The sequence below is a fragment of the Delphinus delphis genome, chromosome 6, assembly GCF_949987515.2.
Source record: "Delphinus delphis chromosome 6, mDelDel1.2, whole genome shotgun sequence".
Lineage (NCBI taxonomy): Eukaryota > Metazoa > Chordata > Mammalia > Artiodactyla > Delphinidae > Delphinus > Delphinus delphis.
The window spans coordinates 104,275,647-104,301,381 of record NC_082688.1 but is presented as its reverse complement, the minus strand read 5'-3'; the positions used below and the strand labels follow the sequence as shown (position 1 = coordinate 104,301,381).

The following is a 25,735-nucleotide window of genomic DNA, read 5'->3' as shown; positions in this document are numbered from 1 at the left end:
CTCACTCGCTAGTTGGCTGTGTAGTCTCAACACCCAGCATGTGGGGACTGAATCTGATCACACAAGCTAGAATCCCTGCCGTGATGCTGGACCCTCACCCAGGAAGGAAGCCCCGCTAAGTAGCAATTAGAAACCTCTTCTTCCATCCAGGTGCTCAAGCCAGAGATCTGAACCTGATCCTGGCTGCCTCCCCTGCCTTCACCTAGTTTAGCCAAGGTCTGTCTCTTGTCTCTTCTACTTCCTAACAGCTACTCACATCCCTCCCCACGGCTACATCCCTAATACAGGGCTCCGCCACCTCGCACCTGGGGTGCAGCCTCCTCCTTGACCTCCCCGCCTCTGCTTTCCCTCTGTTCCAATCCCTTTCCAACACTGCAGCCTGAGCAGTCTTCCTCGTGTGCAGATATGACCACACTGTTCTCCCAGGCCCCTTCTGTGGCTTCTGGTGCCCTCAGGGTCAAATTCAACACACTTACACCAGGCCTCCAGGACCCTCCACTTTCTCACCCTTCTTATCCCATCATGGGACCCCCACCCCCAGTTTCTAATCCCATCATGACTCACAGATCTCTTTCTTATCTTTAAGCTCTTATAGGGATTGTTCCCTCCGCCTGGAACTTTCTCCTTTTCCTCTTAGTTAAGGCTGTTACAACAATACCACAGACTGGGTGGCTTACACAGCGTTCCTTTCTCACAGTTCTGGAGGCTAGAAGTCTGAGATCAGGGTTGGGTTCAGATGAGAGCCTTCTTCCTGGCTGCAGATGGCTGTCTTCTTGCCGTGCCCCCCTATGGCAGAGAAAGCATGCTCATCGGTACCAGCGTGAGGAAGGGAGGGAGGAAGAGTGCTCTCTGGGGTCTCTTCTTAGAAGGGCGCTAATCCCATCATGGGGGCCCCACTCTCATGACTTCATCTAAACCTAATCATCTCCCAAAAAGGCCCCATCTCCAATACCAGCACGTTGGACGTTAGGGCTTCAACATATGCATTTGGTGTTGGGTTAGGGGAGCCATAGACATTCAGTCCATAACACACTCCCACTCCTCTCTTTACTTAGCCGCCTTCTGTTCCTCCTTGCAAGTTCACTTTGGATGTTACTTCTTCCGGGAAGCTTTCCCTGATTCCTACCTCCCCAGTGCAAGCACACACACACACACACACACACACGCACACGCACACACACGCACACACACGGCTGGACTAGATGGAGCCCTGTGTTTATCCAAAGCATAAAGCATAATGCTGACCCTTCCTCTTTTTAGGAGGGAGTTTCCTCCACAGGTGACCTACTCCAGAAAGCCATCCTCTAACCTTAGTGCTGTTTGCAACCCTTTCAGGACCACCGGGCCCCAAAGGCGATCAGGGGGATGAAGGGAAAGAAGGCAAGCCTGGAACCCCTGGATTACCTGGACTTCGAGGTAATGGGGAGGCCCCTGGGAGGGCACTGGACATACCAGGAAGGGAAGGGGCTCTGCTATCCATCCCTGACCCTCTATTTTCTCTTTGGGATCGGTGATGGGGCTCCTGGGACAGTGCCCAATCAACTCAGCTTCAGATGCCCTGTTCTGTTAAGAGACTAAGAGGTTATTGGTATAACAGTAGGATGGAGCAAATCTTTTTCCATAGAGAGTACCAGGACCTGAAGAAGAAGGGTACACACGAGGCTCGCAACTCCTTGAAGCCACTCCCCACCCCAGCAGCCAGGGTCCCTGTGACCAGGGCCATTGGAAGGTATTGAGGGTGTCCCCTGATCCAGAGCAACCCATCAAGTATGCTGTGTCCCCTCAGTGTTTCCTGAGTCCCCAGCCCCTGACCCCCTACCTCCTGCAGAACCTGCCCCGGTCAGTAGATACCTACCCTCTCATGCCGTCTCCACCCTGCTACATGCACTAGTGACAGCCCGGAGGGTCCAAGAGCTGGCAGGGAGGGTACTTTGGGGCCTTCTGGAAAGGGTGTGTTCGTCTTAAATGCCTCGTCTCAGGAGTTCCCGTTCTGTTACTTTACCAAATTTTGCATCCCAGCCTGTCCATTCCCGAGCCTCTGCTGTGAGCAGCGTTCTTCTGAGGGAGTGTAGAGTCTTCTAAGTGATGTAAGAAAAGGGGAGGTTTATCAGGGGAAAGGTGTCGGCTTATTTATGTCAGGAATTATACCTCCAAACCACCCCCTTCCTAAGTCTCTAAGGAGGCTGAGAACAGGAGAAGAGGCAGAGGCTGGTTGAGGCAGAACCCACGGCCTGGCCTCCACCTCTCAGCACAGCTCCCTAAACTCAGAATCAAGGATGCCCAGGGGCTCCCAGAGCTGTGGAACCTCCTTTTCTGCCTTAGTCAGTGACAGGATGCAGGATTCCTGGGCATATCCTGCAGGAGACACAGAATGCCGTGGCAGCAGGGCTGTTGGGCTCCAGGAATGTTGCGTTAGGGAGAAAAATAAATCAAGCCCTCGTCTGAGGCGCTATCACCCTCTTGGGGCCCCCATCCTCTTCCAGCCGTTTGCTGTTTACGGCGGAGGAATCGTAAGTGCGAGACAGGTTTCTCCGTGTCATAGAAAAAGGCCAAAGGAAACCAACTAACATTCGAAGCAGGAAAGTAAAATTAATTAGTTAATTAGAGTGCCCTGCTTTGCAGAGATAACTGTGGGCTTAGGTCAGACCTCCAGGGCCGAGGCCTCACTGGGCGAAACCACTTGTTGACTCCGGCTTTCCATGATGACGTGCAGCCAGTGCCACGGGGCCTTGTGGCCAGGAGCCCTGGGGACTGATGTGACAGCAGCCTGTCTGCCCCAGTTACTGAGCTTGCAGACTTCCTGCCTCCTCTTCAGCCTACCTTCCCCTGCTCTACGCTTCCCTGTGTTTACCACAAGGAAGGGGCCTTGCTGGTTTTTTCTTACATAGGATGGGGAGTGATTTAATCTTCCTCCTACCCCAAGTACCAGTAAGCCCTTTTCATCCAGCTGAGATGAAGCCGACCAAGCAGGGATAGGACCCTGCCTCCAGCGCTCTCTGCTGTGTGACCATGGGCAGGTTACCTAACCTCTCTGGGCCTCCGTTTTCTCATTGGTAACACAGGTGAAATAATACCTCAGTTTATGGGGAGGATTAAATAAGATACGTAATGGAAAGCACCCAGAACAGTGCCTGCCACGTTCAAAAGGCTCCAAAAAATTTTGCAAGTCTAAATCTCTAGCAAAGCTAGAGGTACAGGGACAGCTTCCGAATGAGGTTGGCACCTCCACCATCACTCACAATAGAATTGGACCTTTCGGGGGGAGGGGTTCAGCCTCACTGGATAAAAGGTGCTGACGGGGAGGGTTTGTGCTGACCTTTTGGACACTGTCTTTGTAGCATCTTTAACTCAGAAGAATCAGGAAGCAGGGATAGCAGGAGGATGCATGGTTGAGGTCTGTGACTGAGCCAGACGATGGCCTCTGGGGGCCCTTCCAGTTCTGAGTCTGAGGCTCCAAAACTTTCTTGTCTCCCCAGGTCTGCCAGGGGAGAGAGGGACCCCAGGACTGCCCGGCCCCAAGGGCGACGAAGGGAAGCTGGGAGCCATGGGACCAATGGGCATGCGTGGGTTCAAAGGTAACAACACATCTCAGCTCACCCTCGCTCACCGCCAGCCCCCGCACACCAATGTGGGCACTGGAGTGTGGACCGGGTTCAAATTCTAGTTCTTCCACTGACAAGCTGAGTGACCTTGAGCAAGTCACTTGATCTCATTAGGCATCAGTTTGTTTTCTTTTCTTTTCTTTTTTTTCTTTTTGGCTGCACCGCAGGGCTTGCGGGATCTTAGCTCCCCCGACCAGGGATGGAACTCGCACCCCCTGCAGTGGAAGCGCGTGTCCTAACCACCGGACTGCCCAGGGAATTACCATTAAGCGTCAGTTTCCTCATTCCCAAATTAACAAGCCTCGTGATACCATATTTCACAGGGCTGTCACGAGGATTACGTGGAACGTATATGAGTGAAAACACGGTAAACTCCAAAGCGCTGTAGAAATACAAGGGAGTGTTACTATTGGTTGCAGCTCGGTGATGTAACCAGAGGAAGCCAGGCCAGGAGAGCGGGCTTGCAGGAGAAACACAGACCCAGGATGGCCTCCTCCCCCCAATACTGCCAGATTCCTCACAGTTCCTCATATTCTTTTTATTCCCCAAATATTTAAAACTTTAATCAGTCCTCAGATTTCCATTGCCAATAGTGTTTCTTCTGACTTTTTTTTCCTTCCCATTAATAGTCATCTTGTTCATTTTCAGGGAATCCCACTTTAGAGTCAGTCCCGTCTTTCCACGTTCATTTCAAGAGTGTCCAGACCTCTTAGCACCATTGCAGAAGAAAAAGAGGAACTCGGATACTCTTTCCCCAGGCTCTCTCACTTGTTAAAATGAAAACCAAGAAAAAGAAAAGTACTATTAATCATTCCCACCCCACATCTAGGATGACCTCTTAATCTAGGATCACTGGGAACTTTTATTCTACTTTCTGGTTGGTGATTAAACAGACTGAGGTTTTCCTTCCTTTTATGATCCACATTTAAAAAAATAGATTTTAAAACACATTACAAAAGCAGCACATGCTTATTGAAAACAATTTAACAATACAGAAATGTATAAAGTATAAAGTAAAAAGTGAGTGCCTTCCCCCTAGGTCTCTTAAGGGCTTATTCTTCAGAATAACTACTGTAAACACTTTGGAGCACATCCTGCCAGACCCTTTTCCAAGCACATTCATATTTACATATATGTTTGCTTTTGTTTTTTTCAAAACTTGGAACACATGAGGCATCCTTCCCTGGAACTTGCTGGCTTGCTTTTTTTTCATGAGAGAATATGCCATAAGCTTTTGATTTGCAGGTATCTTTCTGGAGGCAATTGGATGGAATTCCCTGGTCATTTTAATGTCCCCTTGAGTGGTGTCAGGACCCTTCTACTTCTTTGTAGAGTGGGATGCTAGCTGAGAAAAAAGCTGTGTTGTTTTAACCATATCCTGGGAAGGAAATTCCACAATTCCCTGGAAACTCTCCCCCGTGTTTTATAGCCTCCTCCACTGATAAATCTGCCTGACATAGAACCTATGTGTCTCCCTTTGTAACTGAAGACCCTCCCCCCCTTTTCTCTTTCCGTGCTTATTAGAACAACCTTGGATTTGGACTTCTGAAACTTTGGCTGTTTAATAGGAATATCTTTGCTTTGTCTTCTTCCTGTGGGATACCATGTACTCCTTTAGTCTGTGCTGCGCTGCTCCTCTGTGCTTTAGTTAGGAGGGAATGAAACTTCTCTGCTTGGTGCCCACCCACCCTGCTTCCAAGGGGGACCAGAGTAGGCAACATAATTGGCCCAAGCTCTTACCCTTTCAGCCATGCATGCCCTCCAGGGCTGCGGGCTCCTCCCTGAGGATTTCTCTGGTCTTGGGTTAATGTTTCCTGCAGGTAAGACTTTATTTACCATTAGGATTTATTTCCATTTCTAATGCCCGTTTTCCTCCTCTGTTTCAGGTGACCGAGGCCCAAAAGGAGAGAAAGGAGAGAAAGGAGACAGAACAGGGGATGCCAGTAAGGAAATTCTGTTGGGGTCACTGGATTCTGTGTCAGCACAGGTGTAGCTGTTGCCCAAGCAACCCAAGTTTCGGTGGCTGGAGGCTGGGGCTCCAGTGTCAAAGGAGCTCCCTGTCCACTCCAGGGCTCAGTTGATCCAGCAAGAGAGAATTATACCCCAGGGGCACAGGCCACATTTCCAGACATGGTATAAACCCAGTGGTTGTGTGGGAGGGACTGGAGGCAGACTGCATGGGCTCCCTTCCGGCCGCCTCACTATGTAATGTGTGCCTCAGTTTTCTCATCTATAGAATGGGGAGAAGAAGCATTCTTATGTCATAGAGTCATTGTAGAGAATTAAATGAGTTAATCCATGTAACAGGTGGTTAGGACACGTGGTTAGGACTCAGTAAGTGTTTGTTATTATTATCCTATGTAATACACCAATTTAGACAGACTTACATCATTGGAGATGCTTGCTAAAATTCAGTTACTGACCTTGTTAAAATTCAGCAAGACCTCATGGGGAAAAGTGTAGAGGCGAAGCAGAATCCTGTTTGTTTTCCTCCTCTGCCACTAACTGAGCAGTGGTGCTGGAAATCTCATTATCTGGAAGACCACCGAGGCCAGGAATGGGCGTCTTTCCAACGAGGGTCCTTCCTAAAATGTTTACAAGGGAAGCCAGCTTATCTAGTTATGACGCTCTTTTCCAGGGTTTACTTCCCCCACAAAGGTCTACATGTAGAACCTTGGAGAGAGCGCCAGAAAAGAGCGAGCCTCCCAGCCAAGTTTCAGTGAATAGAGTCTCCTAGCCAAGACTCAAAAAAATACCACCATAGAGTATCTGTTGGGCTCTGAAATGCTGCCATCTGGGTGAAGGCTCAAGCAGTTTACCCACTTCCAGGGCATCTGGGCCCTGGTGTGCGGCTGCCTAAGAAGGCTGGGCCTGGGGCAAGGGACAGATACCCCTGTGGATGCACACTTTGGACCCAGATTGAGGGCTTCTCGAAGGCTGATCTTCGGTTTCAGTGGGTCCTTAAAATGACATTTCCATCCCAGCCATGCAGGACCAGGAGACCTTGCTGTTGAATAATGCCCTTCTCCAAGGTCCCTGAAACTTTAACTTACCTCCTACTTCCTCTACCCTTTGCTTTCCCGGGGCAGTGATTAAGGATCAAACAGGAAAAGTGTAGGTGGCAGCTCTCTGTCGCTCTAAAGTGATGGGTGTACCTGAGGAGGAGGTACGCCTGTGTCTACCCTGGACTCCACATGCCCACCTTACCTTAGATGCTGTAATCCACAAAGCAGTCTATGTGCTTCGCAGTCTGTCTAGCATTATGGAGAGTCCCTTCCAAGGATAGCCAAGGGCTTAACTGGGAGCGACCCGGCTAGATGAGATCTGCGGGACGCTGCAGGAGCCAAAAGAAAATGTCGAAGGCAAAGGAAGGGGGTCTAGATCCGATCTAGGATGTCTGTGATAGTTCTGACTCCTGAATGCTGCCTTCTGCTGCATTGGTTGATTGCTTCTGACGGAATGCTGCCAAGGCAGCCGAGAAGGACCGTGGCATTTCGCTGTGGGAAATAAATAACTCCTGACGGGCTGGCAGGAAGGGAGGGACTGTGGAAAGGTAACCTCTGAGAGGGGAATCAGAAACACTGCCCGCGTACCCAGGCGTGCTTGTCAGGACTCTCTGACAGCTGTTCTCCAGCTGACTCGGGATGGTGTGGTCTGAGCCAGCCGAGCCTGGGAGAGTGATGGTGGTTAGTCGCCATGCACCCCAGGGATGCTCGCGTCACTGTTTACCTTGCCTCTGTGGGCTCAGCTGGGTGGGCTTTGCACTGGGATTGGGCTCTGAGGCTAGGGGCGCTGTGTGTGCGTGGCTGGGGGGGGTGGGGGATGCTGGGGGTGGGAGCTGAGCCACCTGGGGGCGCTCCCCCAGGCACGGGTGGGGAGCCTGGGGAAGGGCAGCTAATCCACTTGACCCTGGAGCCTATTGACTGCACCGCAAGAGGCCCGTGTCAGCTCTGGATGGCCCTCCTCGCGACTGCCCTGAAGATGCTGTAACAGCCCCCTCACAAGACCCCAAAATGTCTCCATTGGTGATGGAGCTGGAAAGTGGGGACAGGGACGGCCCCATCGACGGGCGGCCGTACACAGCGTGGGAGGCACAAGGGACACATATGGGGATCGCAGAACCACCAGGCTGGACGGCCATGCATCCATCTCCCACTCGCAGAGACCTGGAATGGGGAGAGGAGACACCCAAGGCAGAGGCTGGACGGAAAACCCAGGCCTCGGCCTTCTCTGATTCTGGAATGAGAGCTCAGGCCCCTGGTCTTGAAGAGGAGGGTTGGGCTCCTTAAACCCCCTAGAGATGCCTCCACTTGGAGATATGGATGGAAGGGCCTAAGGCTGAAGGAGGGCCGCTGAAGCAATTCAGGGCTGAGACCTGGGCCTTCCCATGGCCTCCACCCTCTGGCCTGCCTCTGCTTATGCCAAACCCACACGGTAGTCAGACTCCTGGTTAGGTTTCTAAGGAACTCTGGTCCCAGAGGCCTTCACTGGATCCCTGGGACTGAGATTCTGAAGAGGGAGCCAGGGATCATCTTTCAGAAAAGTGTGGAAATTCTGACCCAGGCTGAGTGCCCGCTTCTGGGGGGTTCTTAGTCATTCCCTGGGCCCAGGGCAGCCCCACCGTGAGAGCCAATGGGTGGGAAGAAGGAGTTCTCAGCGCAGGGCTCCACCCTCCTTCAAAAAAGGATATAGTGGAGGAGGCATCCTCCTCTGGGAGCCCAGCTTGCACCTAAGGCCTGGAACCTTTACCAAACACCTCCCACCTTTAGCAGCGAAAGCCTAAAGCTCCAGCAGGTGGGGATGTTACTACATTAAAGGGATTGATGAGAAAAACAACAAAGACCCCCGCCTCAGGTCAGAATTGGAAATTAGGGGTTTTTCTTTGAAGAGGGCGTTACAGAAAAGACTTCTCAGCAACCCTGTTTTAAGTAAATATTAAACTTTTTCAGAACAAGATCTTGTAATTGTTTACCCATGTTTTGGCCTGGAGTCATAGGGTTTTAGAGTCACAGGGTTTGGATGGCGTTTCAAACCAACTCCTCTCCCACCCTTGAGCCCACTGAACGGTCCTCTGAACAGAGAGCTGGAGAGAATTCCCACAGTCCCCCAGCTAGGTCATGGCCAAATTGGGGCTAGAATACAGAGCTGTTGATTTCTGCTTGATGAGAAGTAAAGGTGTTTGTTTGTTTTTCATTTTTATTGGAGTCTAGTTAATTTACAACGTTGTGTTAGTTTCAGGGGTACAGCAAAGTGAATCAGTTACACATATATGTATATCCACTCTTTTTTAGATTCTTTCCCCATATAGGCCATTACAGAGTATTGAGTTCCCTGGGCTATATAGGAGGTAAAGGGTTTTTGTTGTTGTTTGTTTCAGGCAAGGGTGATATCAGTCATTCTGTTAGATGTTTGGCTTCTGAGCGTTTCGCCAGGAAAAAAAAAAAAAGTTACATATACACATCTCAAGACAGAAAGACATTTGTTTTACCCTCATATATGGTCCATTTGCAAGAAAAATAAATAGTATTTTTGCAGCTAAGGGGTGGGTAAAGGATCCAGTCTTGTTTAAGTCCCACAGCGTGAATTTCAAGCAGGATATAAATTCAGATTGTTTAAATACGTTTCCTCAATTTGGTTTCACATGGAAAAAAGTATGCAGAATGACCCAGGGGTAAATTCCAAGCCAGTGCTTGTTGATAGCTATCAGTTGCATCTCAGAAAACTTGAAAAAATGTTTAACACCTTGTGTGTGTTTTCAACACTTAGGGAAATAGGTTTGTGTGTGTTTGGCGGGGAGGGGAACCAGTGGGCACCCCAGCACGCAGTATAAGCTCAAAATAAATGATCAGGATGGTGGTTTCTAGACAGGTTTTTTTTTTTTTATTTCCATTGCTACTGAGCTGTCTCTATCTCTGTTTTAACAGGTATTCATTTTGGGGGAGGGGGGTGCGCCGCGTGGAATGCAGAATCTTAATTACCCGACACGAGAGATCGAACTCGTGCCCCCTGCAGTGGAAGCGTGGAGTCCTAACCACTGGACTGCCACGAAATTCCTTCTATCTCTGTTTGAGAATAAGGGAGGCAAAGACCGTCCTTTGGAGTCCGTGAATTCCCTTCCGCCCATCCCTGTCCCTAGAATTGGTGGCACTGGGTGCCCCAGGGGACCTGTTTGAGCACCAGAAGATAGCATTCTTTCAGGCCTGAGAGACAGAGCTACTGGACCTTTTATGTATAATGATATTTCTTTATTAACTCAACTGCGTGTACATCTTATTCCTTATACAACTTTAATGCCCCAGCAACAACATGGTTTAAAAGTAAACCACACTTCCAAGAAAAGCTAAGCGCTCACACAAGACTTCTCACCAGCTTGTACCTGGTACTCTGGGGAGTAAAGTCTCTGTGCCTGACATTTCACTTACTTCTCCAGTCCTTCCTATTCAGGAGGCATGATGATGGCCCTGTTCGAGAGATCAGGAGGCTGAGGGTAGAGGATAAGGAACCCGCCCAGAGCCACCGGCGTTCATCAGGGGCAGAGCCAGGACGCAGATCAGGTCTGTCCACGCTGGAGCCTACCTCCAGTCCTGCTACCATCCTGGATTATCTTTTACTCTTTTATTCTCTCTGGCCTTTGACGTGGGCGTCAGCATGGGGTCCTCATGGGCCACCATCCTTAGTGGGTTTAATATGAAAGCGCTAATGTCTTCCTTAGCAATGCTCCCTTTTTTTAAATTTATTTTTTAATTGCAGTATAGTTGATATAAAACAGCGTATAAGTTATAGGTGTACAACAAAGCAATTCACAATGTTTAAAGGTTATCCCCCATTTACAGTGATCACAAAATATTGGCTCTGTTCCCCATGCTGTACAATACATCCCTGTAGCCCTTTTTTTTTTTTTTATAAATTTATTTATTTATTTTTGGCTGCGTTGGGTCTTCATTGCTGCACGCGGGCTTTCTCTAGTTGCGGCGAGCGGGGGCTGCTCTTTGTTGAGTTGCGCGGGCCTCTCATTGCGGTGGCTTCTCTCGTTGTGGAGCACGGGCTCTAGGCGCGTGGGCTTCAGTAGTTGTGGCTCGCGGGCTGAGTAGCTGTGGCTTGCGGGCTCTAGAGCGCAGGCTCAGTAGTTGTGGCGCATGGGCTTAGTTGCTCCACGGCGTGTGGGATCTTCCCGGACCAGAGCTCGAACCCATGTCCCCTGCATTGGCAGGTGGATTCTCAACCACTGCGCCACCAGGGAAGCCCCCTGTAGCCCATTTTATACCTAATACCTTTTCACCCTCTATCCCTATATTGCCTCTCCCCCTTCCCTCTCCCCACTGGCAACCACTAGTTTGTTCTCTATATCATTGAGACTACTTCTTGTTTGTTATATTCACTCGTTTGCTGTATTTTTTAGATGCTCAGTTACTTTTGAGAGACTTTTCCCCATCTCAGAGTTCGCTCTCTCTTTCACCAAGCCTTAACTGCCTCCCCTGCCTTGGTGGCTCTGGGATAGGCCAGACTAAAGTTTTCACTCCGGGGATGGGGGTCTCTGCCTCTGCCAGTGAAGCCTCCCCCCTCGTGGGCGTTTCGCGTTCTTCGTGACTAAGCGATTGTGCCTTCCTTCGTCCCTTCTTCTATCCTCACATAGCGAATCTCTGACAGATGCAAACATCACAGGGTGGGTGGGGATGGAAAAGTGGTTTTTAAATGTTTCTCCCCCTACGCTTATGTCTGGTGACTGAAAATACACAGACACACAAGACTCACGGAGAAAAATTGTCCCACAGCAAACACTGTCTCCTGTGCTGGCTGGAGCAGAGTGGGGGACACCCCAGAGGGAGAAATGAGCACAAGGATGTGGAAAATGGGGAACACTGGGCACCAGATGAAAGCTGAGCAGGGGCAGGGCCTGAAGCCCGCGGATCAGAAACCCGGCCAGCACAGCACGGAGCTGGCTGTGGAAGGGGGCCAAGGCAAGAGAAGGTGAGGGGGCCGCCCTCACTTTTGTCAGAGAGAAAAGGTACATGTGTGGCAGGAAGGAAACGTTTAGGCGAGAGAGCGTCGGTTATTCACTTACTTAGCAAACATTCATGGAGGCTTCGCTGGAGATCAGGCTGTGGCTGAAGGCTGGGGAGCCCAGATGAGGAAGGCCTGGCCTCACCTTGAGGAGCTCCCAGGCTGGCAGGTGACAATCCTAGGAGAGCATGGTGAGGGTTTTAGGAGGCGAATACACAAAGGGAGTCACTCAATGAGGTGTCTTTGACCCAAGTCTTGACGGGCAAGTAGGTGTCCAGCCGGTGCCTGGAGAAGGTGAAGAAATTCCAGGGAAAGAGAACTGCGCGTGAAATGGCAGAGCACTGTCTGATAAACCCGAAGCGTTTGGTAGAGCAGAGGTTTGCGGAGCAAGAAGCAAAAACTAAGGCCAGAGGGGTATTCAGGGATCTGTGCGCAGGAATGCAGACTTGGTCTCTGGGCGACCCAGAGGGGCTCTAAGCAGGGTGTGACATGGCAACAGTGGGAGGTGACCGGCCAAGCGGAGAACCAGGCTAGAGCCAGGACCCAGGCCGTGACAATGGAGCCCCAGGCATCCCTGATGGCCCTCAGCCCCTCAGCCAAAGCCGGCACCTGGCCGGCTGGCCCTTCCCCCGACGGGAAGGTCCTCGTTCAGGGCCGGGCTCCCCCGCTGCCTCTCCGCCTGCTCTTGGTTGAGCTGCTCTGCTTTGAGTAAGACCTGTTTTTCAGAAACCCCCGTTTCCTGAGAAGAAGAGGGGACGGGCGGGCTGTGGAGCAGCAGTGCTGAGATCCGAGTTCCCTCCAGACCCGGCCGTGTGGCCCTGAGGCCACTCGCTGAGCCTCTGCAGCCACAATTTCCTCTTTTCTCCCCCGTTCTGTGCGAAGGATGGGATCGGGCCCCGCTTTGCCAAGAGCCTACCTTAAGCCTTCCAAAAACCAATCCAGTGACTTCTCCTGAAAGCTTCCTAGTGACCCCTTCCAGGAGAGCTTCAAATCGCTCTGCCCAGAAAGCAGCTCAGTTCCGTTGAACCCAAGCTGCCCTTGGGTTCTATGGCTTCAAATAGATCCAGGAAGGCCTGGAAAAACACAAGGGCTGGCTCCTTTAAGAAGCCAGGGGGCGAAGTGGGAGAATGTGGTAGGGGAGGTGCGCTGTCTAAGATCCACGGACACTACCGGCTTGTAAAACGGAGAGAGAAGAGCTGCAGCTTGGGCCCCGGAGCAACGCAGCCCCCTTGGAGAATCCACGCTGTCCCCGAGTAGCAGAGGATGCTAGGAGGTCCTTAACAGGCCCGCCAGTATTTGTACTCTAGATACATAGATGCTGAGTGAACAGACACAGGAGCCCGCTGAGGGCCAGGGGGAGAAAAATGAACAAGCCAGTGTTTGGCGTTTATGTCGAAAGTGAGTGTCCAAGCGCTGGAGCGGCGCAGCTGGAGTCTGCTCCTTTTAACTGCTAGGCTGGTGGGTATTACTCTTGTAGGTGGAGGTATCCAGTCTGTCCCCTAAGCACCTGTCCTTTTTATGATGAGTGATCCAGGGAGCGTGTCAGCACCGTCTGCGCGTCTCGCATGCCCCACGCTCAGCTGGCACTGCTCAGCCCATCCCCCCGGGAGCCCGCAGGACCACAACATCCTTGACTCCCTGGCCAACAGGCGTCGGTTTCTGGGATCTGCCCTAAAGAAAACTTGTAGGAATACGAACCTCAGATCGAGGGTGAGAGAGGCATTTTCTACAAAAACAATGCCTTGGAACCACTGAAGAATTGAAGTTTTGGCCTTTGATGTGGGTTTTGTACGAGGAAAGTTTTGAGACGTACGTTAAAACCAGGAATGATTGAACTGTTTATTGAGAAAGCAACTCAACCGGCTCAGGAATTGTTTGTAATTCCCGTGACCCTGCACTCACTCGTTTTAGGTTGGGTGGTAAACGTGCTACAGGCACTAGATGAAATCCAGGAGGTCCCCGCTGCCGTGTCTTTTTGATGTAACTGGATCAGAGTTAGCTGCCACTGCATTAACTTCATGGCCCCACTTCCTCTCGAGTCCTTTGCCCGTCGAAAAGCCCCTCGGGGTGTACTTGGAAACAGTGGTCTAGATGGACTTACTTCCCCTAGCGCTGGATTTCAGCTGCTCTTCTAAAGAGTGCCATTGTGGAATTCTGATGGAACAAAGAGTAGGCAAAGCCTGTGGACGTCCCGGGAGGTCTTGTGGATGCTATGGTCGGGGGAGCTCACGGCTGATGCTTCACCGACTCAAAGGCTGGGCCAGTCCTTTGCTGCAGTGGCCGGCACCATCCTTGGGAATTATACTGAGCTCAGTACTATTTACTGAGAACTGACCATCCCGGTCCCTGAGCTCCTTATATTTCAGAACTCTTTAAAGTATGTGTCATTATCCCATTAAAACGGATGAGGAAACTACTCTGAGAGGTTAAATTACTTGCCCAAGGTCAGAGAGCTAGAAAGTGGTGGACCCAGTATACAAGCAGGTATGTCTTCAAGGGTTTAGAATATGCAGATGGGGAAGCATCCCAGGCAGGGGTCTCGGACCTTGAACTTGGAAGAGAGCAGTACCAAGAGGGAGGAAACAGGGAAGGGCGGGGACGCGGTGAACGAAGCCAAAGGGTGTGAAAGAGCCTTCTTAGGAAAGGCCGCTGGTCTTGGTCATGAGCCCTAGAGCTAAGGCAATGGTCCGTGAAGCCTTTAGAGGGTTGCTGTGTAAACATCAGCACCTCCTCTCAGCTCTACCCGTGACAAAATGAGGGTTCAGGATCGTGGCCTTTCTCCTGGCTCTACAGCATTTCTTTCTAGTCCTAAAGGCCTGTTGACCCCCTCTGACCCCTCCCTGCCCTTTGAGAGGCCCAGGAGCAAAAGCAAGGCAAAGGCCTCACCTCTCTACCCAGGCCGCCCAGAAAATTCCTAGAAATCCAGCTCCAAGCAGAGCTTCTGGGCATTAGCGACATCCTCCCACTGGGATGGGGTGAGCCTCTGCTTCAGGACTGGGCAGGGAAAGTGTTTCGTTTATTATTTGATCAGACCCATTTTCATTGAACACCTGCTAGGAGCCAGGCGACCGCAGCTAGGGCATTAGAGGAACAAAGTCAGCCAAGACAAACTCCTGGTTTCCGAGGAATATGCATGGGGAGACCAGTGGGAGAGTCAACAGTTAAGAAAAAAATCCAGCATAAAAAGTACAGTGATAATTGGGAGATACTTCTGCTATTCCTTCTGTCCAGTAAAGTCCCGAGTACCCCCATGTGACCCCCAATGAAAGACACAGCACAGTGGCCTGTGGGGCTGGAGACCCAGATGTGGCCACTTTGTCCTGTGACCTTAAGAAAGTCACTTTCCTTCTCTGAGTCTCCGCTTTCTCATCTGTAAAATGGGTATCACACCCACCACCCTAGAGGAGGACTGCCAAGATCAAATAAGACCGGCTAACAAAAGTTCTTTGAAGAGGCATAAATCACCATATTTAGAGCGGATTGCCATTAGGAAATAGCATTTTATAAAGTGCCCCTGCAGGCCTGACCACATTTTAAAAGCGATGCCCTCCAGCATCGCTTTTCCTGCCTGACCGGAAATTCCTTAGGCTTGTGGGATGACTCCTGTCCTTCCCATACAGACCCCATTTCCTGTGGATGTCAGGGGAAAGAGCAGTGCCCCGTCTAGGCAGGCACAGAGCCCTTGCGCTGCAGGCTGGCTGGGGGCATGGGGAGTTCTTTCTTCACAGGAGAAGAAAAGTTCAACTTCCTTAAAGGGCAGCTGGTCTAGATTATCACCAGGTCTCTACTCTGCAGCTGCAGAGAATCAGAGCCTATTTTCCCAGCCCCATGTGTTTATTTCTATTCTCCACAACCTCCTTTCTCTCGACTTGTTTTGCTTTGGCAGGGCTTAGAAGGCAGGATAAATACACCTAAAGGAGCTATGAGGTTTCAGTATTATGCTGGGTTCCTCCCCCTCTCTTCTCTTGAGAAGCAAAGTTCCCTGGGCTTTTGGGCCCTCCTGATGCACAACCAAGCAGGTTCTGGGGTATTTAGGGATCAGTTCTGTTCCTAGAGCCCCTCAACCATTCATTCATCCACTCACTTATTCAGTACCGTTTGTTGATGGCAATGTGCTAGGTCTCTGCCTGCAAGTGGGACTGCGACTGGGAACCACAAGGATGCTGAATGCCTGTCACTTCCTGGGAGCTTCCAGTGGTGGGGCATGCGGGCTGGCCAAGGGAGCGGTGCTGGACTACTTCTCATCTGTGGGAAGCGCATATGGGGGCCACAGGTCAGGGAGGCCCTCCTGGAGGAGGTGACCTGACTACTGTGAAGTCGTGTAGCCCAGGCTTGATCCCAGATCCACCCTCTCCCACAGTGCTTCTAGCCCTGGCTGGGCATTTCCACTACCTGCCAACTGTTCAAAAATGTCCCTCCCCCGATTCCCCGCTGGTAGATTTTGAAGCACCCCGGTGATTCTTACATGAAGCCCAGAGCCAAGAACCACTGCTTTAAGTCCCAGGCTCTTTCCCTTACTCCTAAAGACACGAATTCCTACAGACCCAGGGGGCTGCTGGGAGATAGATGAAAGGTACTTTACATATGGCGTGGGCTGTTATTAAATATTCGTCTGAAGTGTTCAGCCTGACAGTTGGCTCTGTGGTTTGCAAATGAAAGGCCTTTGCTCTCCCTGGCTCCACCTCAGAGCAGCTGTGTGACCTTAGGCAAGTTCTTTGCCTTCTGTGGGCCCATTTCTCCTCTGTTAAGTGAGGGTCATAATGCCTAACTCATGGAGCTATTGTGAAGAGTAAATGAGCGAGGGTGGGCATGAGAACTCTGCACGGGGCCTGACATGTCGTGGGGACTGAGTGTACGTGAGTTCCCTTCACCGTCCACCCTTGACTTGAAATCTCTCCCGGGCGGCACCCAGGACCTGCCTTTGTTGTGCTAGGTTTGGGGCGGCTCTGAGCCAGGTGCAGACAAGCCCCATAGGCAGTGGGTAGTTCTAAGGCTGCCCCAACCCTGGAAACCAGTTCCGAGATGGTAGCTACTGGTCATTAAGCTGTCCTCCCGGACCCACTGAGAGGCTGAGTAATGCAGCCACTCCCTCGGCTGTGCTCCCACCAGATGCTGGAGAAAGAGGAAGATATTCTGCATCTCGCCCCCCAATTATAACCCTGAAACCCAAAGCAAATAGAGTAAAATAAGGTAGGAAGTAATTGGATGAAAAAAACACTGGAGCCCTCCAGAGATGCCAGCGCCCTGTGAGTGAAACCAGATGTTGGTTTTAAAATCCTGGAATGGATTCCCAAGAGATACTGTCAAGTTCCCTTCCATCCCCAGAGGCAGAATGAGCAGCTGTCAGGCCTGGTACAGAGTGGAGAGGAATCCTGTATTTGAAGTGGGAGGGGGGATTCAAGGCCAACATCCAGCGTCCCTTCCAGCTCTGGGGCTCAGGCATTCAACGCCAAAGCAGGGGAATCTGGAGCAGACCCAGCCTGCTTTGTCTAAGACCTTGCTTTTCCTACATCTACATTTACAAGGCGAAGAGAGCAAAGCTATTTGTTTTTTCGAAAAGAATCCCCACATGTTAGATATGTGCTGGGAGCCCCAGAGTGGCCTCAGCCCTGGCTTCACATTCCTGGACCATTCCGGAATGGCCTTGCCTAACGAATCACATCCAACTTGCATTAGTGAGCAGAAACTTGCTGACAGCAGGAGCCAGTCTTCTGCTGACGCCCCTGTCCCCCTCCCCTAATATGCTAAGAAGCCAGGAACTGAGCCCTGGGGAGAGCAGAGGAAGTTAGGAGGAGATTAATCCAATTGGAGGGATGAGCCCCCCCCTTGCTCCCGCTCCCCAGGCAGCAGGCTGGCTTTGCAATGAGACTTTCAAGGATACACCCCTGATGGGGCTACTGGTATCCGAGCCAAACTCAGCAACTCATGAAGACGTCTCAGAGCTGACGCACATGTTTCTGGGCGAAGTGCTGGCTGACCGGGGTTGGAGCTCACAGTAATGGGTGCCCGTGGTGTGCCAAGTCTTTGACGTGTGCGACTGCTCCCAACCATCACCATTTTACCCATTTTAAGAAGAGGGTGAGTGTAGAGGGGTCCTATCTGGTTGTATAGTGGAGCCAGGACTTAGACCCTGTTCCTGAGTCCCGAGCCAGCCTCATTCCCCTCTCCCCTGGTGCCTCCCACAGGGATCCCCACCACCATGTTTTCCTCCATCCGAATTCCCCAATCCACCGAGCGCAGAAGAGGCAAGTAGCTAAGCAGCTTTCAGATGGGTGTGTGGGACTCACAGGTGCTCTCTTTGGGCACTTTTGGTAGCAAGGACCAGAGACTCACTGGGTCACTTCACGTAATGGGGTCATATGGTAAGGACACCTGGGAAGACTGGAAGACTGGGGCTCATAATACAAGCGGGCCTTGCAGAGCCTGGAAGGGGAAGTTCTTTCAGAATCCCAGGCAGTTCTGGGGGCTTCAGGACTGGGGTTCATGTCTTCACTCTAGTGTCTCATGTCCAGCACAGCTTGTTAATTCCACTGTCCCTGCCTCTTTTTGCTTCTGCTGCTTCTCAACTCTCTGCATATTCCCCCCACTCAGCTTCCTGAGAGGGTCTGGGTGACCCTGCTACATCACTCTAGTGGTTTGGACCGAACTCCGGAGCCAGACCCATCCATCACTCATGGCCTTACACATGGGAAAGGAAGTGCCCATGGGCTGTGAGCATGGCATACATGTTGTCTAGCTAATGCCAGTCTCATCACACCTGATGTCAAAGATAAGCAAAGCTGGGTGCTAAAGTGGTCAGGACAGATCTTAATCAGTAATATACTATATGTAGTGGGGCAATGAGATCAAGGGGAATTGAGTTCAACTTTGATTCGTACAGAGGTGACTGGGCATTTTCATGGGAGAGTGAGGGAGTGAGGGGTGAGTGGGGACTCAGTGGAGTCAGGGACGTGAAAAATTACTAAAAGCAGGAGGGGGTTGGTCCCTGAGAAACCCATCTGGGTTGCTAACTGGGACTGATTCAAGTTAAGCCCCTCCCCTCCCACAGAGGCTGGGAGACAGGGCGCTGACTTCAGATGGTGGCTGGAACAAACAGTAAATTCCTTTAGCAGCCTTGAGGGTTCTCAGGCAGGCACTTTAAGGGGGGGCTAGGGTCATCCTAGGGATGCAGCTTGGAGCTGTTAGAAACTGTGGGTTTGGTCAAGGAGAGGGTCTTTGTCACTGATCCCCCCAAGCACCCTGGGAAGTGAGTGTGACAGGTGAAGAAAGGAGGAAAAGAGAGTGTCCTAGTGCCTCTAAGGCTTAAGAAGAACGCTGGCAGCGTGCCCTGCCTGGCCCCTGCCAGTGCCCTCCTCCTGGCTCACCGCCCTCCCGCCTACCCCACGCTGCCCACCCCAGATCCCCTCTGGTGGCACTTAGCAGGGGCAGTTTGGAATTGCCTTGTAGCATTTTTGTGTCCAGAGAAGAAGCAGGTTCCAACCCTCTGTGTCCCCATGACTGGGTCAATCCATGTTTAGAAATCAACCAGTAACAGGGAGTCTAGAATGATCGACAGAAAAGCAGCACAAATAGATACAACCCGGGGTCAGGGGCCCCCGTCACGGTCTTCATTCTGGTGTGGTGGGCTCAGTGGGTAGACACCGCACCCATTCTGAACAGCCAGGCACCTAGAACCAGAGAGATACAGGAACCATGCGGTACTCAGCTGGGGATTCTGATCGGATCCCCTGACAAAGTCACGTATCCATCCACCCATCTGCCCTTCATCCCACCTAGTCATCAAACATTGACTTAGCTTTTTCAGCCGGCCAAGCATCATGTTAAGTATTGAGGGTACTGAAAATGCCAATGCCAGTGAAGGAGCAGTGGTCTAGAAAGAGAGGGGTCTGGCATCCCAGCTCTGAACATCAGTTTCCTCATCTCTAGATGAGGGGTTTGGACTGGGAAGTCCCTGAGGTCTCTACCAGCTCTGACATTCTGTGGTTTTATCCATTTTAGGCTGTTAGTTCACTGGAGTGCCTCAAGGGTAGACAATACTTATCTGTCCTTGCATCCTCAGCACCTAGTACAATTCTGGAATATCGTAGGGATTCCATAAGTGCGTCTGGATGGATAAGTAAATGAGTAACTGAAAAAAGAAATACATACGTTGTATAGAGAATTAACAAAGGTAATGCAGATTCAGTCCCCCACGTCTGTGCACAGGAAGTACAATCACATTGGATGTCAATGGAATGTTATCACTTCTCTCGAAAGCTAAGACAGGTTTATCCTTTCCCCAGCTGGAAACAGCGACATCTTCATTTTCATCTACAAACTCAGCAGTAGCTGTGCTTCACGAGGGTATTCCTGCCATCTTGGAACTCCCGGAAGACTTAGGAGAAGCCAAATTGTTTCTGTGCATTTAGGGTAGAAGTATTACTATTCAAGGGTTAAAGTCATTTGTTTTTAAGGGGACTCCTCCATCCAAAGACATCTTGCATCAAAGTCGTGAAGCCGACTTAGTGGACCCCAGCCCAGAGGTCCCATGAAGAATGAAGGACTCAGGGAATTCTCTGGTGGTCCAGTGGTTAGGACTTGGTGCTTTCACTGCTGTGGCCCAGGTTCAATCCCTGGTCAGGGAACTAAGATCCCACAAGCCACGCAACGTGGCCAAAAAAAAAAGAATGAAGGACTTGGAGAGAAAGGAAGATATGGATGGAGAACTGGTTCTAATGTGAAGTCTCAAGTTCAGTCCCAGCTCTTCTACTGCTGACTGTGGGATGACCTTAGGCAAACACAGCACCTCTCTGGGCCTCTGTTCCCTTGTGTATCACATGAAGAGTTTGGGTTATGATGGTCTCCAAGTCTCTGCCAGCTGGGAAATTCTAGGCTTCTCCATCATTTGTGATGGTTAGAAAAGCCCAGGGACTTCCCTGGCGGTCCAGTGATTAAGACTCTGTGCTTCCACTGCAGTGGGCATGGGTTCAATCCCTGGTCAGGGAACTACTAAGATCCCGCATGCCACACGGTGCAGCAAAAAAGGAAAAAGAAAAGCCTAAAGACTGTGTGACGATTACCTAAAAGTAACTCCACGCACCAAATGATGGTGACATCTGTAGCCTACAACTGCGCGTGAGGAAGTTGTTGCTAGAGATATCTCCAGAAAATGCAAAGCTCCTTCACCCAGACACAATGTCTTGTTCTTCTCTACCATCTGACCTCTTCTGTGCCTCAGCCCCACCCTCTTTACTGAGGGGCCGGGTCAGGACTGGAGCAGACCTGCGATCCTGCTGCAGGAGGGTGGATGAGGGTCTCATGGTCGGTCCCAGGAGTGGCCTGGGTAATGGGCAGGGTCAGCAGAGCAGGTCAGGGAATGAGGAGGTGGCTTCTGGGGTCTGGCCCTGCAGCTAGGCAGGAAGCTCCAAGCAGGGATTAGAGCCACTGATGCTCTGGGAAACCTGTTGGTGAGGTGACTGAACCCTCTGATCTGGGAGAGAGCAAGGAGGCTACCCAGCTGGAAAGGACCAGTCTCCTGCCCTGAGTTCCATGCATCAGCTTCCTCCTCTGTTAGTTACAGTGATGCTGCTCGTCGAGGCTTTGGTGGAAGGGACTCCTCTCTGCTTCTCTGTAGAAAAAGGGAGAACCTCTGACCCCAAATCTGGGGCAGCAGGGAAAAAAGAACATCGGGGAGTCCCTGCTATAGGAGGTATGAGGAAAAACTCGTGCCCAGGACTTAGTGGGCTAGGACTTGGGACAAGCTATCAAGTCAGGAAACCCTCCGCTTATCCTCCAGGTGTTCGGTGGGGAACAGCGTTTGGTGTTTCCCTTCAGCTTGGGTCTCCCAGACCAGAGATGGAACGCGGGCAGGGCTCTTCCTGCAGAGAGCAGGGTGTGGGCCAGCCTGGCGGTCGCTACTGTCCTCTCCACTTACAGACCGTAGGCACGTGTCCAGGTAGATTCCAGTCTGCAGAGTAGGGACCCCATAACAAGAGAAAGAGTTTGATATTCTCTTCACTCAGGGGGTTCCCTTTACGAATCAAACTCAGATATCCACATGAGCTTCGCTTGGCAGACTGGGTTCTGTGGAGTTGTGGGTCCACATTTTGCTCGGGAAGGATTTCCCAGGGCTCACCGAGCTGGGCGGTTAAGAAGAAAGTAAAGAGGCCTGTCGGTCAAGGGCAGCTATTAGGGGAAGTCACATGCAGTTGTGACAGCCTAAGGTCCCCTGCCCCCCACCTGGGCCATCCCCTCTGACTACTGGCCTAGGAGTGCCTGGGCTTTGTACAGTCAAAACCCCTGCCTTCCATCTTCCTCTACTGTCATGTGCAAAGAGAGGCATCTTCTTGACCCCAAATAGACCCACACGCTCCCTGGGGAGCACTCTGGGTGGGTGTCTACGGAATAAGCTCCCTGGACTTACAAGAAGTGTAAGGGGGTGGGGGGCACGTACCAGGCTGAGGCAGCCTCCCAGACACCACATCTGATTATGTCGGGCTGACACAGCCGTGGGGTAAGAGCGTTTCCCATAGGTGGTTGGTTGCTTGGTGGGAAAGCTTTGCTCTAGGGCAGAAACTGCTGGGAAAAAGCAAAGTTTACACCCTCTGCCCGCAGAAACCCAAACCTCTGTCTGATTCCCTGAATTGGGGCAGTTTGCATCATAATCAGGTCAGCTCTCAGCCACGGCTTTCCTGAGGAAGGTATCCACAGGGATGGGCTTTTGTTAAGGGGAAGAAAGGATTTAAAAATTACAGCTTCGTGCCATGTTCTGTAAGATGGAGCTAGACCAAGATGTGCCTCATTGATTCTTCCGGGGCATGCAGTATCTGCCGATCCCGTGGGCAGGGAACTGTGCTCAGCCTCCATCCAGGGAGAAGCCCTGGATCGGGGGGAACCTGGGAACAAGTGAAAAGGAACAGACTCCAGTGCTCGATGAGCCAACCCTGGGGTCTGGGTGTGCGGGGCGCGGGGGGCACACGTAGCCACAGGACTGATGGGGGCCATGACCTTGCTTGATGTGTGGGGAGCATGGGGCATAGACCAGGACTGACGCTGTGTCCCGTAATTACGGTTACCATATGTTTCCAATTTTTGGAAGTTGATCTGTTTCCAAATATTCTTTTGCCACTTGCATATACACTGAAGCCTCCTGGGAATTCTAATATTTCAGCATCCAAGTGCCGCTCTCCAGATTTCCCTCAGCACTCACTATAATCTCATGACAGACCACAGCCTTATTTTCTCATTTGGAATGTACGGTCATTGCACCAATAACTTGAATTCTGGGTCCAGGATCCAGGACCGTCCCACCGAAAGAAGCCATCAGTGAGGGGACTGAGTAGAAGGGGCTGTGCTGTAATAAAGAGGGTGTTGGAAACACTGGTAGCCCTGATGCTGACTCTCCTCAGGCTCCCACCAAAGCCGTTGGCTCTGGGGAGCTGTGTCCACTAGACAGGACTTGCCCACTGGGGTATATACGTCCTAGTGCATTCATTCGTGCATGCCTTCGTTTCGCCCAGCTTGGGCGTCTTGATATACCAGGCACTGTATCAGGCCACATGACCTGTCTTCAGAATGCTTACAGTGTCCCAAAAGAGTAAACAGGAAATTATTACATGGAGTGATAAGTATGTCCACAGAAGGGGCTGTAGCCAGGTATGGGGGAACCACAGAAGGCTTTCTGAGAGATGTGACATTCAAGCTGAGATTTAAAGGACATGAAAATCTTAGGCCAGAGTACAGACATGGGTTTTTCTGAGATGGGGGGTGGGGGGAGGTCCATGTTCTCCCTCTGCTCATTCAGGTCAACACTCAAGGCCTTCCTTGTCTCCCCGTCCAGGATGGTGCCCCCCGCCATGATCCATTCCCTTCCTTGTCTCCCCATCCAAGATGGTGCCCCCCCACGATCCATTCCCTTCCTTGTCTACCCATCCAAGATGGTGACCCTGCCATGATCCATTCCCTTCCTTGTCTACCCGTCCAAGATGGCGCCCCCTCCACGTTCCATTCCCTTCCTGTGCTTCTGTTCCCATCTGTGCATCACTATGTGGCCATAGTTATATTTTTATTTGTTTCCTAGCTTTATCGCTAGTCTCTCCCACTACAATATCAGTCCACAAGGGCAGAGACTTTGTTCATGGATGTATCCATAGCTCCTAGAACAGGACAAAGCCCCTAATAGATGATCACTTTTTTGGCAAAACAAAGAAGTGAACAGAGTGAGTTCAGGCTGGCCAGAGTGGAGACATTAAGGGGGAAGCTCTGAACATCAGCCCTGTTTGCCCACACTCCACCCAGCCTCTTCCTGTTATTTTCCCTGAACTCTGCTTGGCCTGCTCTGGGACACACAGCATCCTCCTGCCCCTTCTCCCTCTACTGATGACCCCACACGGGGGCTGCTGTTGGAGGCCTCCTGGCCTGGCGTGGCCCACTGCCACCGTGACAGTGTGGTGACAGAGGTGAGGCGGGCCTGGGAGAAATCAAGGCTGACATCTCAGCCTCGGCTAACCCACCAGGGCCAACCCCTGTCCCGGGGCCAGGCCTCCTTTGCTGCTGCTGGCTCCAGGTTAGCTTGTCATGACTGCTCCCAGGGGGAGCGTCCCTGTCTCAGACCTGGCCTCTGCATCCTGCTTCTCTCTGTGTTTTGTGTCTCCAGGATTCCTACACTCTCTTGCTTATCCTCAGCCTTTTCTGATAACCGGGCTGGAGCTTGTAAACCCACGTGGGGAGACTAGTCAGGGATGAAGGATGCAAACCCATATGGGGAGAATAGTCAGGGATGAAGGAGGCATAGAAAATGGAATTAAACTTTTCCAGGAGCCTTTCCATGCCATCACACCGTACTCTTGCAGCATCTTGGGAGGGGTGTGGTCTCCTGGGGACTTCTGTGGTCCCCCTGTGCAGAATATTCTGGGGTTTTCCTAGCCTGGGCAACTCAAAACAGACACGCAGCCAGTTCTAATTCCTCTCCTTTCCCATGTGACACAGATACGGGGTTTATCAATTCTGCCACTTCCTCCAGGATCCTATAAAGGTCTTTGCCAGGACTTCCCTAGTGGTACAGTGGTTAAGAATCCACCTGCCAATGCAGGGGACACGGGTTCGAGCCCTGGTCCGAGAAAGTCCCACATGCTGCAGAGCAACTAAGCTCGTATGCCACAACTCCTGAGCCTGTGCACTAGAGCCCACAAGCCACAATTACTGAAGCCCGGGCGCCTAGAGCCCGTGCGCTGCAACAAGAGAAGCCCCTGCTCACTGCAACTAGAGAAAGCGCGCATGCAGCAACGAAGACCCAACACAGCCAAAAATAAATAAATAAATTTATTTTTTTTTAAAAAAAAGGTCTTTGCCAAGTCATAGTCATTAGAAGAGGGAATTCCCTAGCCTAGCCGGTCAAGAAAAGAAAGACAAAAACATAGTCCAAGTGTGTAGTACTTATTGGGAGCAGAACTTGACTGGGTTTGCTATTTTCTTTCTTTTTTTTTTTTTTTAAGATAAGGGCTTTTAAAAATTAATTAATTAATCTATTTATTTTTGGCTGCGTTGGGTCTTTGTTGCTGCACGCAGGCTTTCTCTAGTTGCAGCGAGCGGGGGCTACTCTTCATTGCGGTGCACGGGCTTCTCATTGCGGTGGCTTGTCTTTGTTGCGCAGCACGGGCTCTAGGCACGTGGGCTTCAGTAGTTGTGGCATGCAGATTCGGTAGTCGTGGCTCATGGGCTCTAGAGCACAGGCTCGGTAGCTCCTGCCATTGGGATCTTCCTGGACCAGGGATTGAACCCACGTCCCCTGCATTGGCAGGCGGATTCTTAACCACTGCGCCACCAGGGAAGTCCAGGTTTGCTATTTTCGCTGGCAGTTCGTGGAAGGGTTTTCCTGCATCGTATCACACACCTGTCCCTGTGTCACAGCACAGTTGTACCCGTCTCCACCCCACACATCCAGACGGCTTCTGGCTGCAAAAGTGGCAACACTCCAATATGTTGTCAAGCTCAGGTCCCTGAGGGGCGAAGATACCTGCCCCCCACCCCAACTCATGGCATGGCGGACAGGTTGGCGAAAGGACCTTAGATGACACATCGGTAGACCCAAGCTGCCATCCCAGCTCTGGCACTAACGGTGTGTATCTCCCTGATGCTGTAAGTCTCCAGCCAAA

The 25,735-nt window shown here is 51.3% G+C and overlaps 1 protein-coding gene across 3 annotated transcripts in view; it reads left to right on the top strand.

The window, feature by feature from the left end:
- Positions 1–25,735, top strand: part of SCARA5 (scavenger receptor class A member 5) — a 117,893-nt gene that overhangs the window by 77,094 nt on the left and 15,064 nt on the right. For all 3 annotated transcript variants that reach the window (XM_060015227.1, XM_060015228.1, XM_060015229.1), the window contains exons 5-7: positions 1,336–1,416; positions 3,477–3,575; positions 5,489–5,545. In XM_060015227.1, the coding sequence (XP_059871210.1) occupies positions 1,336–1,416; positions 3,477–3,575; positions 5,489–5,545 (237 nt within the window). The remainder of the gene's footprint in view (positions 1–1,335; positions 1,417–3,476; positions 3,576–5,488; positions 5,546–25,735) is intronic.